Source organism: Saprolegnia parasitica, assembly GCF_000151545.1.
Source record: "Saprolegnia parasitica CBS 223.65 unplaced genomic scaffold supercont2.74, whole genome shotgun sequence".
In the NCBI taxonomy this organism is placed as follows: domain Eukaryota; phylum Oomycota; class Saprolegniomycetes; order Saprolegniales; family Saprolegniaceae; genus Saprolegnia; species Saprolegnia parasitica.
The window spans coordinates 26,018-40,386 of NW_012156468.1; the positions used below are offsets into that span (position 1 = coordinate 26,018).

The 14,369-nt window shown below is 56.2% G+C and overlaps 6 protein-coding genes across 6 annotated transcripts; 2 read left to right on the plus strand and 4 right to left on the minus strand.

The window, feature by feature from the left end:
* Positions 1 to 827: 827 nt before the first annotated feature.
* On the plus strand, positions 828 to 1,901 carry SPRG_11549 (hypothetical protein; the record flags this gene model as incomplete). Its single annotated transcript, XM_012351074.1, has 1 exon — positions 828 to 1,901. The coding sequence occupies one exon, from the start codon at positions 828 to 830 to the stop codon at positions 1,899 to 1,901; it is 1,074 nt and encodes a 357-aa protein (XP_012206464.1).
* Positions 1,902 to 2,815: 914 nt separating this feature from the next.
* SPRG_11550 (hypothetical protein) lies at positions 2,816 to 4,099 on the minus strand. The gene has a single exon (XM_012351075.1). The coding sequence runs from the start codon at positions 3,983 to 3,985 to the stop codon at positions 2,912 to 2,914; it is 1,074 nt and encodes a 357-aa protein (XP_012206465.1). The 5' UTR covers positions 3,986 to 4,099; the 3' UTR covers positions 2,816 to 2,911.
* A 1,194-nt stretch (positions 4,100 to 5,293) lies between these two features.
* On the minus strand, positions 5,294 to 5,683 carry SPRG_11551 (hypothetical protein; the record flags this gene model as incomplete). The annotated part of the gene is made up of 1 exon (XM_012351076.1): positions 5,294 to 5,683. The coding sequence occupies one exon, from the start codon at positions 5,681 to 5,683 to the stop codon at positions 5,294 to 5,296; it is 390 nt and encodes a 129-aa protein (XP_012206466.1).
* A 3,722-nt stretch (positions 5,684 to 9,405) lies between these two features.
* Positions 9,406 to 10,745, plus strand: SPRG_11552 (hypothetical protein). Its single transcript, XM_012351077.1, has 4 exons — positions 9,406 to 9,799; positions 9,845 to 10,168; positions 10,212 to 10,393; positions 10,443 to 10,745. The coding sequence occupies exons 1-4, from the start codon at positions 9,425 to 9,427 to the stop codon at positions 10,678 to 10,680; spliced, it is 1,119 nt and encodes a 372-aa protein (XP_012206467.1). The 5' UTR covers positions 9,406 to 9,424; the 3' UTR covers positions 10,681 to 10,745.
* Positions 10,746 to 11,252: 507 nt separating this feature from the next.
* SPRG_11553 (hypothetical protein) lies at positions 11,253 to 11,657 on the minus strand (the record flags this gene model as incomplete). The annotated part of the gene is made up of 1 exon (XM_012351078.1): positions 11,253 to 11,657. One exon carries the CDS (start codon positions 11,655 to 11,657, stop codon positions 11,253 to 11,255), a length of 405 nt encoding a protein of 134 aa, XP_012206468.1.
* A 923-nt stretch (positions 11,658 to 12,580) lies between these two features.
* Positions 12,581 to 12,967, minus strand: SPRG_11554 (hypothetical protein; the record flags this gene model as incomplete). Its single annotated transcript, XM_012351079.1, has 1 exon — positions 12,581 to 12,967. The coding sequence occupies one exon, from the start codon at positions 12,965 to 12,967 to the stop codon at positions 12,581 to 12,583; it is 387 nt and encodes a 128-aa protein (XP_012206469.1).
* Positions 12,968 to 14,369: the final 1,402 nt, after the last annotated feature.

The following is a 14,369-nucleotide window of genomic DNA, read 5'->3' on the forward strand; positions in this document are numbered from 1 at the left end:
GAATACAGAATATTTTATCAAAACAAATCTAGTTTGCCTCGACTTTTAGATTAGCGTAATCACGAGCCTCGAAGTCGCAACCAGCAAATCAGAGCGCCGCGTTGTCCCTCCTCCACCTCGTCGCCTCGTCAAAACATGCTTCGATATTCTCAACAGGGGGGATCGGGGACGTCTGATACTCGTCTCCAGATTCGTGATACGAATGATCTCATTGTCCGTGGGGAAAAAATGCCTTGATTCCCTTTGAGAAGAAGCGCACGAGGCCATAGCATTGCCATACCTAGCTGCACTCACTACCCAAGAACCGGTACATCAACAGCCACACCGTCGTCGAACGACGTGTAGCGGTTATATCGTCGGTTGGCTCACCGAAGTCGCGAGATGCACAGAAGTTGCTTCTACGCATTCGACGCCGTGGGAAATGAAACCCATCACCACGTCGTCGTGAGAAATACCACGTGGGAAACGCGTGCAAAATGGTGGCAAAGTCCACGCAACCACCCGAGCACTCTTACCACTCGCTCCTCGCGCATCGCGCGTTCTTCGCCCTTGTCGGCGTCGATGGCAGATACTATATGAACCTTTTCAACGCACAGTCGATGCGTCAGTGAGTGCGCCACGAGAACTCGAATATACTACACACGGACCGGTGGTGTCAAATCCCACACATTTCACACATCCGAAATCCCACGTGATATGGAAGTTTCCGCCTCGCGGAGGTTCCGTACTGTCCCGACTTCGGCGGCAACGCCAACGGCCGCCGATGGATGGTTCATTCCTCAACTGCCGTCGCAGCAGCAACAACAACCACATCACCACCTCGCACCATGGCCCACCACCTGCTCTCGCCCATCAAGATCGGCCGCATCGAGCTCGCCAACCGCGTGTTCCTTGCGCCGCTCACGCGCTGCCGGTCGTCGCCGGGCACGCACGTGCCCAACGACCTCATGAAGGAGTACTACACGCAGCGCGCGGGCGCCGGCCTTCTCATCACGGAATGTACGATGATTGCGCCCAAGACGTCGGCCTTCTACTCGGAGCCGGGTCTCTACTCGCCCGAGCAGCTCGCCGAGTGGAAGAAGATTACGGACGCGGTGCACGCCAAGGGCTCCAAGATCTTTTGCCAGATCTGGCACGCCGGCCGCGCCGCGCACCCCGACCTCAACGACGGCGCCGAGACGATTGCGCCGTCCGCGATCGCGATCGAAGGCGACGTGCATGGCCCCAACGGCAAGGTGCCGTACACGGTGCCGCGTGAGATTTCGCTGGACGAGATCCCGCACCTCGTGCAGCTGTACGCGACGGCGGCCAAGAACGCGGTCGAGGTCGCGGGCTTTGACGGCGTCGAGGTCCATGGCGCCAACGGGTACCTCATCGACCAATTCCTCAAGGACAGCAGCAACAAGCGCACGGACGCGTACGGTGGCTCGATCGAGAACCGGGCGCGCTTTGGCCTCGAGGTCGTCGCCGCCGTCGTCGGCGCGATCGGTGCGGACCGCGTCGGCATCCGCCTCTCGCCGATCAACAGCTACAACTCGCAGATCGACTCGAACCCGGCCGCGCTCCTCGAGTACGTGGCCAAGAAGCTCAACGACTTTTCGCTCGCGTACCTGCACATCATGCGCGCCGACTTTTTCCAGGCGCAAAAGGGCGACGTCGTCCCGATCGTGCGCGAGCATTTCAAGGGCCCGATCGTCGCCAACATGGGCTACACCAAGGAAGAGGGCGACCAAGCGATCGCGGCCGGCGCCATTGACGCCGTCGCCTTTGGCACCTCGTTCTTGGCCAACCCCGACTTGGTCACGCGCTTCGAGAAGGGCGCGGCCCTCAACGCGCCGGACTCGGCCACGTTCTACACGCCGGGCCCCAAGGGCTACACCGACTACCCGTTCCTCTCGTAAACGACATCGTACTCGTGTTGTATCCAGGAAAATAGTACCATGGAATGACAACGTTGGTTTTGGCGTTGACCATCTTCCGCTTGAAAAACTGCAAGCTTCGATGTCGGCGATTGGAATCGAAGTCTGTGGTTGATGGATAGTGCGCCCTAAAATCCAGAGCGTCGCCGACGGCTTAGTCTGGGATCAGAGCTTAGAGCACCAACAACGAAACGAGTCTATCGGCTTGTTGGTCGTCTATTGACAGATAATTGTGCTTCAGATGCCGCGTGCAGCGACACCGTCACGTTACACTTGTTGGAGCGCATCGATCCTGCCGTCCGAATGGTCGGGTGTAGTCAGGCCTGATAAATTTTGTCATTTCACGAAATTTAGCTAATTAAGCTAATTTGTGCTCATTATGATTTTTAAATTGTGAATATAAGCAATGGACTGAGGAGTATCATCGATTAAGGGACAATGCACAATGTATTTCACAGGTTTAAAGGTTTAAAGACTCGAATGTGTTCCGCTGCTTGGCCTGGAAGATTCCTTCGAGCGAAAGGTGCATTATATCGGTCCGGTTCTCGTACATTTCCCACTTGAGGATCGAACTCGACGGACGTGGTATTGGCAAACCCAGTCGCAAGCCCGCAACAGAAGGAGCAAAGACGACTCCAGCGACCTGACGCCACTTCCCAGGCCTCGTCAAACGTTGTGGTAGCATCGTGCTTGTCGATGAGCTCCTTGAGAGATGGGTCACCGCCGTTGTAGGCGGCGTACAACGCTCGGTGATCAGCTTCAACCTCGTCGATCGTCTCGACAGACCACATGCGCGAAATGCGCTCGCGGCACAGATCGAGCACGTCACTGATGAAGATCCTGGGTGGAAGGACGACTAGCTGACACAGACTTCGATTCCAATCGCCGACATCGAAGCTTGCAGTTTTTCAAGCGGAAGATGGTCAACGCCAAAACCAATGTTGTCATTCCATGGTACTATTTTCCTGGATACAACACGAGTACGATGTCGTTTACGAGAGGAACGGGTAGTCGGTGTAGCCCTTGGGGCCCGGCGTGTAGAACGTGGCCGAGTCCGGCGCGTTGAGGGCCGCGCCCTTCTCGAAGCGCGTGACCAAGTCGGGGTTGGCCAAGAACGAGGTGCCAAAGGCGACGGCGTCAATGGCGCCGGCCGCGATCGCTTGGTCGCCCTCTTCCTTGGTGTAGCCCATGTTGGCGACGATCGGGCCCTTGAAATGCTCGCGCACGATCGGGACGACGTCGCCCTTTTGCGCCTGGAAAAAGTCGGCGCGCATGATGTGCAGGTACGCGAGCGAAAAGTCGTTGAGCTTCTTGGCAACGTACTCGAGGAGCGCGGCCGGGTTCGAGTCGATCTGCGAGTTGTAGCTGTTGATCGGCGAGAGGCGGATGCCGACGCGGTCCGCACCGATCGCGCCAACGACGGCGGCGACGACCTCGAGGCCAAATCGCGCCCGGTTCTCGATCGAGCCACCGTACGCGTCCGTGCGCGTGTTGCTGCTGTCCTTGAGGAATTGGTCGATGAGGTACCCGTTGGCGCCATGGACCTCGACGCCATCAAAGCCCGCGACCTCGACCGCGTTCTTGGCCGCCGTCGCGTACAGCTGCACGAGGTGCGGGATCTCGTCGAGCGAAATCTCGCGCGGCACCGTGTACGGCACCTTGCCGTTGGGGCCATGGACGTCGCCTTCGATCGCGATCGCGGACGGCGCAATCGTCTCGGCGCCGTCGTTGAGGTCGGGGTGCGCGGCGCGGCCAGCGTGCCAGATCTGGCAAAAGATCTTGGAGCCCTTGGCGTGCACCGCGTCCGTAATCTTCTTCCACTCGGCGAGCTGCTCGGGCGAGTAGAGACCCGGCTCCGAGTAAAAGGCCGACGTCTTGGGCGCAATCATCGTGCATTCCGTGATGAGGAGGCCGGCGCCCGCGCGCTGCGTGTAGTACTCCTTCATGAGGTCGTTGGGCACGTGCGTGCCCGGCGACGACCGGCAGCGCGTGAGCGGCGCAAGGAACACGCGGTTGGCGAGCTCGATGCGGCCGATCTTGATGGGCGAGAGCAGGTGGTGGGCCATGGTGCGAGGTGGAGTGTGGTTGTTGTTGCTGCTGCGACGGCAGTTGAGGAATGAGCCATCCGCCGGCGGCCGTTGGCGTTGCCGCCGAAGTCGGGACAGTACGGAACCTCCGCGAGGCGGAAACTTCCATATCACGTGGGCTTTCGGATGTGTGAAATGTGTGGGATTTGACACCACCGGTCCGTGTGTTTTATATGCATATTCGAGTTCTCGTGGCGCACGAATAGGCTAAAAGGCGCATCGACGGTGCGTTGAAAAGGTATCATAGTATCTGCCATCGACGCCGACAAGGGCGAAGATCGCGCGATGCGTGAGGAGCGAGTGGTAGGTCATGCTTGGGTGGTTGCGTGGACTTTGCCACCACTTTGCACTTGTTTCCCACGTTGTATTTCTCACGGCGATCGGGCGATGGGTTGGATTTCACACGGCGTCGAATGCGTAGAAGCAACTTCTGCGCATCTCGCAACTTCGGTGAGCCAACCGACGCCATAACCGCTACAAGTCGTTTGACGACGGTGTGGCTGTTGATGCACCGGTACTTGGGTAGAGAGTGCTGCAGGTATGGCAAAGCTACGGCCTCGTGCCTTCCTTCAAGGGAATCAAGGCATATTTTCCTGGCGGACGATGAGATCATTCTTATCACGAATCTAGACGAGTACCAGACGTCCCGATCCCCCTGTTGAGAATATCGAAGCATGTTTGACGAGGCGACGGGGTGGAGGAGGACAATGCGGCGATCTGATTTGCTGGTTGCGACTTCGAGGCTCGTGATTACGCTAATCTAAAGTCGAGGCAAACTACAGATAAAATATTCTGCATTCGGCCGATTTTTACATCCTTGATAGAGCGCAATGGCATTTCCACGTGACTAAACACAAGTACTAGTAGGAGCGTAGTATCAAATACAACGCACTATGGCACAAAATGTGGTCGTGATTCGAAACAGTCCGAGGGACGAGGTAGCGTGCGATGACACTACAGCGCGACGAGCCAAGTGCCGGACATGCAGTCGTGTCATTGACCTTTGGGTTATGAGACCAACACGCTTCCTCTGCGTCATAGTGCAGTGCTAGCAGTACCTTTAGTCGATCCCAACCGAGCCCTCTACCCGTGCATGCACCGCCACCATGCTCTGGATTCCAACCTCGTACATTCAACCCAACGTTGCAATTAGAAACGGTTACTAGCGTCACCTTGTATACCCCTCGTAGCGGTTGAACAGACACACATACATGGTACTTTCAGCGATCGATGAGTGTCAATATCAGCTTTCTAGATACAGTGGTGCACTACGACTAGACGTGAGATCTAGAAAAGATCACAGAGCATCCCATAGTCGTCGGTGCTCCATTCCGTCTCACAAAGACCGTCGTCGCTGTCCTCGGGCACATGCTGGGTGAGCCAGTCGTGGAGAAACCGGACTTCGTCCGCGTCAAACGACGGCGTCGCGAGGCGCGGCAGGATCGGACGGACACCGTCAACGGGCGTCATGGGCACTGGAACGACGCAGAGTGGTCGGGGCACCACGACGCTGGACTCGCGAAGACGCTTGTTCAACGCGTACGCTTTTTGGATCGCGTTGGCTTTTCGGCGGTGGTCCTCGCAAAACGAGTGGAGCGACCCGTTCTTCTTGACGGAGCGCGGGTTCGAGCACGGCTTGTACGTGTATTGGCACAGGAGAATGCTGTTGTCGGCCATGGGAAAATCGATACTGGGAAGACCATGGACGACGACAATCCATACCTATCGTACTTACAAGCGCGATGCACGCGCCATAGACGTGTAATGATGCTTCTGGCAGCTTGGAATCAAGTCTACCGTCCATCATGCACATGCAAACGTGGATCCGAGGTCGCGAGATGATAGGCCTGAACGACGGATACAAATAGGTGGGAGTAGAATGATGGTCCGACGCACACGGTCCACACGTTGAAGGCTTGGTCGATCTCACGTGCACTGCTTGCTGCCCAGAGAATTTACTATGGTCCACTGCTCCATTGGGTATGATGCGCATGAGGTCTCGAATGATTTATAGTCAAGCCACAGAGAGGCATGGTCGATAGGATGCTCGCGAGCCTGCATACCGTACCATTTACTGGGTTCAGTCAGAACAGCCCACTCTTCAGGGTGGTCCTGCCTTGATTACTTGTACTATTTGGCGGCTAAATGATAGCTACACTACACACTGCACTACGGTAGTACGAGCGCAGAACTTGCTCCGAAGAGTGCAATCTCGGTACTTGGTTCGCGCTGGAGCACAAGGCTCGCGCTGTTGTCAATCTGGGGGCGGCGTGGTGGACCAGACAATCCAAGGCGTAAAGCGGCTCACAAATCCCACCCAATCCAATGGACAGTAGATGCCACCGAGGACACTCGGTATCCGAACAATATGATAGGCATCAAGGTCCAGCTTGTGTCGCATGTTTCAGGCAGAACGAGCTGATTAGTATCAGAGTGGCGGCCCGTCGTCGAGGTCTGGCATCTATCATAGCGTAGCTTCGATTGCCAGAGAACGGTAGCTTTGCCGTGCAACGTCCGTCGGCCAAGTGAGCAGAGATGGGAAAGAACGACGCAAGAAACTGCATGATGCATTGGATCTGCACGGCACCCAAGTCTACCACGTCGGTGGTGTGACTGAGAGTCTTTTGTCCCTTACACCCGGTCGTACCCTGCGCCCAGCTTTCCCGCACGATGGTCATCAGCTCTCATCGAATGGTTCTTGCACGTCTACACCATGCATGGCTCGCCTCGCCCAGCCCTGCTCGTGCTTCATCGTCTTCCGCTATGGCACAACGCGCATCTTCCTGCGTCAAGCAAGCTCAAGTGGCTCGCGAAAGATCACGTCTCGCACATCGAGACGCTCGTCGCTCAAGGTTACACGCACGTAGACAGCTTCCAAGCCCTTGGACTCACGGTCGCCGAACTCGAAGAACATCTACCAAGACTCTTTCCAGCGTTGCAGCCAACCCGCCGTTGGATCCGGCTGCTTGCGACCGCTCTCGTTCGATGCTTCCAGCTCATCCCGCCTGCCGATCATGACGTGCGCCCAGCCAGTGCCTCGCCATGGCTCGTTAAGTTCGGACCCCGTGTCGTCCTCGCGGCGACTATGGACGTCCGACTGACCGGCTTCCGTCAACGACCGCACTTTGACTGGCGTGTGCTTCCACTGCAACACCTTGGCGTCCCAGCGACCTTCTACGAGCACCCGGGCCGAGCGGCCTCATTTGTACCTCTACGGCAGCAAGCTCACGTCCTTCCACGCTACGGTGACTTCGTGTACCGGGTAGCGTTGAAAGCCGTGGCAGTCCGAGCCAGCTTGCACTTTCTCGGCCACGAAGCTCGGCACTGCCTTCTCTGCGATGCGCAAGTCCATGAAACGTACGATCATCTCTTGGTGCGATGCCCATACGTCCGAGCGATCTGGTGCGCCTTTGCACCGATGCGAGACATTTTGCAGATGCAACTCCCGACGTCGGTCACTGGCTTTCTCTACGACGATGTCGCCACGCCGTACTCGGTCCACAAGTCGTCCGTTCGTGCCCTCTGGCCGATCTTACGCGCGTGCGTTTGGTATTGTCTTTGGCTCGAACGCAACACCCGTGTCTTCCGCTCGACGTTGACGCAACTTCCCGCTGCCGCGCTCGCGATCTGGGCAGCTACTATCGCAAGACTGCACGTCCGGCACTTGGCTCGTCGCGATGAGGTGCCATCTCTTGACGCGTCGCTGGCCGCTCTACGCGACGACCCTTGGTGTGCACGCTATCTGGTCCCTCGCACAATCTCGAATCACGACCACTAACGCTCCTCGCTGACGCACCGGCCACGCCTCACGAGCGCATTAGGAAGTCCACCATATCTTTATAATTGCATGTAATATAACTCAGTTCAACAACAACACCCGGTCGTACCTACGGATTCGGACCGAGTCGCGGCAAAGCTGAGTTGCAGCTCCAAACGAGTAAGCAGCAGCGCCAATTGCAACCTGTTTGTGATGAGGCCTATGGCAGCCATGCGCATGCCACCGACGCGACGCCATGACTGGGTCGAATGTTCCTCGCAAGCGACGAGAAGTATCGTGTCTCCCACTGCAAGCACGTGGGCAACAGTATAAGAGTTCGTATCAACTCTGCCGCGAGTATCAACCACGAAAAATCGGCCAATGCTCTGACAGTGCTGGTCCATGGACGATCTCGATTCCAGACGTAGCTATGGGTGGAGAACGACGTATTACAAGTAATGCTACGCACTAACATGTAAATCGCCACCACTGCCCATGTGTGGTGCTTCGAGGCCAGCTGGCTCCGCCGATCCACTTTTTCTAATCAGAGGTGTCTCCCTGGGTGTCTCCAGTCAGCGTTGTGGGCGACTGCGCGCTTAGCGCCGCGTCGAGCCATGCAAGCGCGTTCATCGAACGCGGCCGTGCGTTCCAAATACTGCACCCCGCTCATGGCAACGATTTTTGTCAACCAATCCAATCGTTTCGACGCATCCTAGTATCGGAGGGATCGTCAGAGCTCATAAGGTGTGCCAGGAGCACATGGGACCGCACGCCATGTTCTCTGGGATTCGGATACCCGATTTTTGTCGGGAGCGACAAGTAAGCATACTAGTAGGCCCGTCCATGGACCTCTATGAGCTTGTCTTGCTAGCAGCGCCCAAACACACAGAAACGCTGCGCTGACTTGCTGTATTTCTATCGAGTTTTTTGCAGTGTCTTCAATTCGATGGCCGAATTTTTCCAATTCAGACGCCTGAATCCAAACTTTTCGCGTGTCAAACCAGCGTCGCCTTGTACCTATTTAACCTAAAACGGTCGATCATACGTTTAACGTCGTTGTGTTCGAAGCACGTCAAGCACGGATGTCTTTGCGTATGCGTTGCGTAATCCTTCGTGGCCGTCGGTAACACGCGGTGTGTAGTGTGACCCACATGCGGTCGAAGCCAAAGCTGCGTTTGAGAGCTACTAGTACGCTGGACGAGCTCCAGCCCTCGGTGCCACGTTGCTTGCAGACAGTACTGTGTTTACCTCGATGGCGTCGGTGCACTTCGAGCGCATAGAGCGCTGCGCTATGAAATGCAGTGAGAGTGCACATCCGTCGGCGCATAACTAACTTGAAGCTCTACGTTGACGGTGCAGTTGGTCTCTGGAATGCTCGTCGCTTCACCTGGCTTCTTCGCCTGTCGTGGCATTCGAAGCATTCGATGGCTCCATGCCATTCAATACCTTGCTGCGCACTCTGTTACGGGATCTCCAACAACCACGCATCAACCGATGATGAAGCTGGCGTGCCTGGCGGAGAAAAACGTCGTTTACCTGCATTATCCTGACTTTAACGCGTCCGCACGGCCAAGTCCAATCCGCACCCATGGTCATGGCATTTCAGCCAATCGGAGGCGAGGCCAATCCGCATGTGTCACAGCTGACCATTTCCCGAGACGATGAACGTCGCCACGCCCAAGCCGCGCGGCCGGCCGCCCAAGTCCAAGCGCCCGCAGTCGGCCGCCGAGCTGAAGGAGCACCAGCGCCTCCAGAACCGCCTCAAGCAGCAGCGCTTCCGCGAGCGCTTCTTCATCGAGCGGGACGCGCTCCAGGACCAGCTCCACGCGCTTCAGGCCGAGGTCGCTGCGCTGCCCAAGCCCGCGACCAAGATCACCAAGGCGCTACCATGGAGCGAGATCGCATCCATCTTTGCCGAAGCGTCCAACGAAGCGCTTGAGGAGCACCGTGGCTTGAAGGCCAAGCAGCGCAAGCTGCTCCAGCTCAGCGAGCGCATGGCGGCGTGGGTCGCGTCCATGTCATCGACGGTCGCGCCGGTGCGTGCATGGGACTTTAAGCTATAGCTACATCGCGTTGTGTAGAAAACCCTCCCGAAAGGCACGGTGTGGGGCCAAACCACGCTGCTCGCGGAACCGACGAGCCGCCGGCTGGGCCTCGACTGGTACAGCCAGCACTTGCTCCACAACACGGACCGGATGCTGCAGTACAGCGAGTTTCCAGCGAATGGGAACTTGGCGGATACCGTCATCCTTGACGGGCAGCACGACTCGGTGAACGTCGTCATGCGCATCCAGCACGAGTTTGATCTGCCGCTGGATGCGGTCATGACGGGCATGCGCGATCCAATCTGGTCGCTGCTTCGCGGCGACACGCGGCCGTACATGGTCGAATTTATGAACGAAGAGGTACGTTTGTGTCTGCATTCGTATGGTATGCACGTCTCGCTAGATGGTCAAGAGCATTGATGCCAACATCATGATTTACCGCCGCACCGTCTTTAACCCGGAAGAGTCGAGCTACTACGTGTGCCGCGAGTTCTCGACACCGGATCGCATCGTCTTTGTCACCGGCAACTTTTACCACGACGAGCTCCTGCCGTCCAACACGCAGTGGTGCAACCGCATGTGCTGGTACGTCGATACTTCTCCATGTATCGTAGTCCTCATTAGCATTGACTAGGTTTGTCCTCGAGCGCGTGTCGCCGACCAAGACGCGCCTCCGCGCCGTCTTCTTCAACGCATCGTACATTGTAAACGGCCGCCATATCTCGTGGCGCGAAGACGCGGCCATGTCTGAGTTTGACCTGGGCGACGGCTCGGAAGAAGCGCAAGTGCTCCGCTTCAAGCAAGCGCTCGAAGAAGCCTACTACCCGATGGTGCACGCCGACCACCACACGCTCCTCGAATGGGCCCTGTAGTCAAGTCTACTACCTCATGCATCGATCCAGGTCGTCCATTTTGTTTCCATGGAGAGAGACGTTGTACTAGAGCGTCGAGTTGGACGCATAGTCGCTATTACATGCATCGCTGTCCTTGTAGGTTGGCTTTCGACTCGACGCGTGGTGGTGCGACATATGGAAGACCATTGCAGGCTCGAATTTGACGGGCACGGAGCCAGCATGGATGCTGGTGGAGCAGTGGATCAGAGAGCGGGTCGGGGTAGGGGAGGGTTAGGGTACCCTGAGATCCAGATCGACGGGAAGGATGGTCTCGCCATCCTGGGGTGACGTGACTCTGATTCGACAAGTCGTACGACGGTTCAATTCCTGCATCGCCTGTGTTTCGATGTTGATGCCCAGTAGGAGTACATGACGACGTATTTCTCCAAGCATGCACGACGTGGTTGAGATTGGGCAGCTGCGAAGCGCGCGCCCAATGAGCAATAAATACTTGACTGGCGGTCGAGTGTTCTGACGTATTAGGATGCGTCAAGAGATGCAGATACAGTTGTGTAATACATATCATTCGTCTCATCCAGCATCCTCGATGTCTAAAACAGATCCCGCAGAATCGCGTAGTCCTCCGGCGTGAGCTCAATCTCGTCGGTCGCGCCAATGTAATTGCTGTCGACTTCGTCGAGCGTGTCATGCTGGACGAGCCACTCGTGCAAAAACCGAACATCGTTGCTGTCAAAGGACGGCGTCGAGAGGCGGGGCCGCGCCGGCTGCGACGCAATAAAGATGGACGGCGCGGCCACTTCTCGGTGGTCGTCGGTGAGCCCGCTCTCGCGTAGCCGCTTCTTGGTCGCATGGGCTTTCTGGATGGCATTGGCCTTCTTACGGTGGTACTCGCAAAACGAGTGAAGCGACCCGTTCTTCTTGGTCGAGCGCGGGTTGAAGCACGGCTTGTACGTGTATTGGCACTGGAGGTCGGGGCTCGTCGCTGTGGATGCCATGGCGGGCGGATTTTGTCAAGTGATGCGATGCTACGCATCCTTGGCGGGCAGCTGCAGGCGCTGTACGCATACTGCGTCGGGGAGAGGCCGCGTGGAGGCGATGAGTGGCCAGTACTCCACGCCGCCACTATTGATTGATAACCAAACACACGCCTATCACATTTCGCAAGGCACGTCACTCGACTTGGGCAAATAATACGACGCGAAATGCAAGGCCGCGCTCGGTGGATATCAACTGCAGTACTGTATATAGCATGGACCGTCGCGGTGAGGCAGATGTGAACGATGGCCAGTATGGACCGCTCGAGAAACGGCAATAAAAGGTGATAGCACAACGCCATCAACAGAGTTGATTGGATTTTGACGTCGGATTCACTTGGACACACGGCTTTTGTTCTTGTTGTCATGCAATAAATGCCCTTACATGACTGCAGCTCTCCGAGTACGTTCCCTCGTTTGCAGGGGCCTACTGCCTTTGAACGACACGGCAATGCAGCCGTGCATGGATACGTGCCCTCGATCGTCCGTCGTTTCGAATTGCACCGTCGCAAGTGCCGGGGGCTTGGACACCATTTGCTGCCAGCGCTTGCTGACAACATGCTTGCACCTACTAGTATACTACGTACTGCAATATTCTGCGCAATACGAGGAGTATTGCCGACGACGATTCTATGGGGCAGGCTCTTGGAATGGGCTTGGAATGGGCCACGTGGACGTTTTGATACCATACCGAAATCCGCCGCTCTCATCGGTAAAACGTACTACAGTACCCGTTATCCATACAATGAACCTTGACAACCAACCATACTACTGGTATCCTAAAATGCTCTACCCGGGTAGTGCAACCATATTGCATCAACACGTCGATGGCTTACACAGAGACCGCAATCATGGAATCAATCGATAAGTAGCCATCCATTTCTTCAAGGCCCTCGAAAGATGTCGCACAAGATGGCATAGTCCTCGGTGGTCAAGGGACTGGTACCGTCGAGGTAGTCGTCGGCATCGACGTTATTGGCATCGAGCAGCCACTCGCTCATAAATCGCATGTCGTCGACGCCAAACGATGCTGAGGTAGCGATAGTTCTGGTTTCTTCGATCGGTGCCGGCCGAGACGCTGCAATTCCTCGCGCCGCGTCTGCCTCGCGAAGGCGCTTTCTCGCGTCATGTGCTTTTTGGAGCGCGTTGGCTTTTTGTCGGTGGTACTCGCAGAACGAGTGGAGCGACCCATTCTTCTTTCTCGACCGCGGGTTCGTGCACGGTTTGTATGTGTATTGGCACTCGTTGTCGGTGGGGTTGATCGTGTTCATGGTAAAATGCAAAGTGCTGCTGCTACATGCCACGTCGACCACGATGCATCCTCGCATTCCCACCAGAAACGCGTTCGTTCACAGCCACAAACGACTCGCAAAAGTGGCTGCACCCTAGTACGTGGCAGCATCAGAGCCGCGTCGGAAAGCTACAAGTCCCTTTCCGATCATACTGTCCATTCCAACGTCGCTTGCAGTCCACACGTTTGTTTGTTTGTCCAATGTATGATAGGCGTCTATACATTTTTGAGGCAACGGTTGACTTGAATTCAGTATGATGGAAACAAGACTGATCGCTCCGACCCTTTCCTTCTCTGAACCCACTTGAGATTGAAAATCGACCACTGACAAATTTTGAAACTTGTGCAATCGGGCGAGACGACGTTAAAATTTCCATGAACCGTGTACGTCGCATCGAACGTGGGTTTCGCCACTGGCCCCGCGGCAAAGCAACATCTTTGGTCGTTCGTTTGTCGTCGGTTCTCGCGGCGCAGATCACTCGCCCCTATCTTCTCTTAGCAAGGGCTTCCGTGCCCACTGGATCCAATGTACGTACTGACTTGCTTTCATTGTGTGCAACTCTCGTTGGTGTCAGTGTGGGTAGGAAATGGCTCTTGAAAAAAACTGCACAATATCAATGTCTCGTGGCTGATACTCGCGGCAGAGTTGATACAAACTCTTATACTGTTGTCCACGTCGCCTGCAGTGGGAAACACAATGCTTCTCGTCGCGTCGGTGGCATATGCATGGCTGCCATAGGCCTCGTCACAAACAGGTTGCGATTGGCGCTGCTTCTTTCTCGTTTGAAGCTGCAACTCGGCTTTGTCGCGACTCGGTCCGGATCCATATGTACGACCGGGTGTAAGGAACAAAATATTCTCAGTCACACCACCGACGTGGTAGACTTGGGTGCCGTACAGATCCAATGCATCATGCAGTTTCTTGCGTCGTTCTTTCCCATCTCTGCTCACTTGGCCGACGGACGTTGCACGGCAAGGCTACCGTTCTCTGGCAATCGAAGCTACGCTATGATAGACGCCAGACCTCGACGACGGGCCGCCACTCTGATACTAATCAGCTCGTTCTGCCTGAAACATGCGACACAAGCTGGACCTTGATGCCTATCATATTGTTCGGATACCGAGTGTCCTCGGTGGCATCTACTGTCCATTGGATTGGGTGGGATTTGTGAGCCGCTTTACGCCTTGGATTGTCTGGTCCACCACGCCGCCCCCAGCATGAGAACAGCGCGAGCCTTGTGCTCCAGCGCGCACCAAGTACCGAGATTGCACTCTTCGGAGCAAGTTCTGCGCTCGTACTACCGTAGTGCAGTGTGTAGTGTAGCTATCATTTAGCCGCCAAATAGTACAAGTAATCAAGGCAGGACCACCCTGAAGAGTGG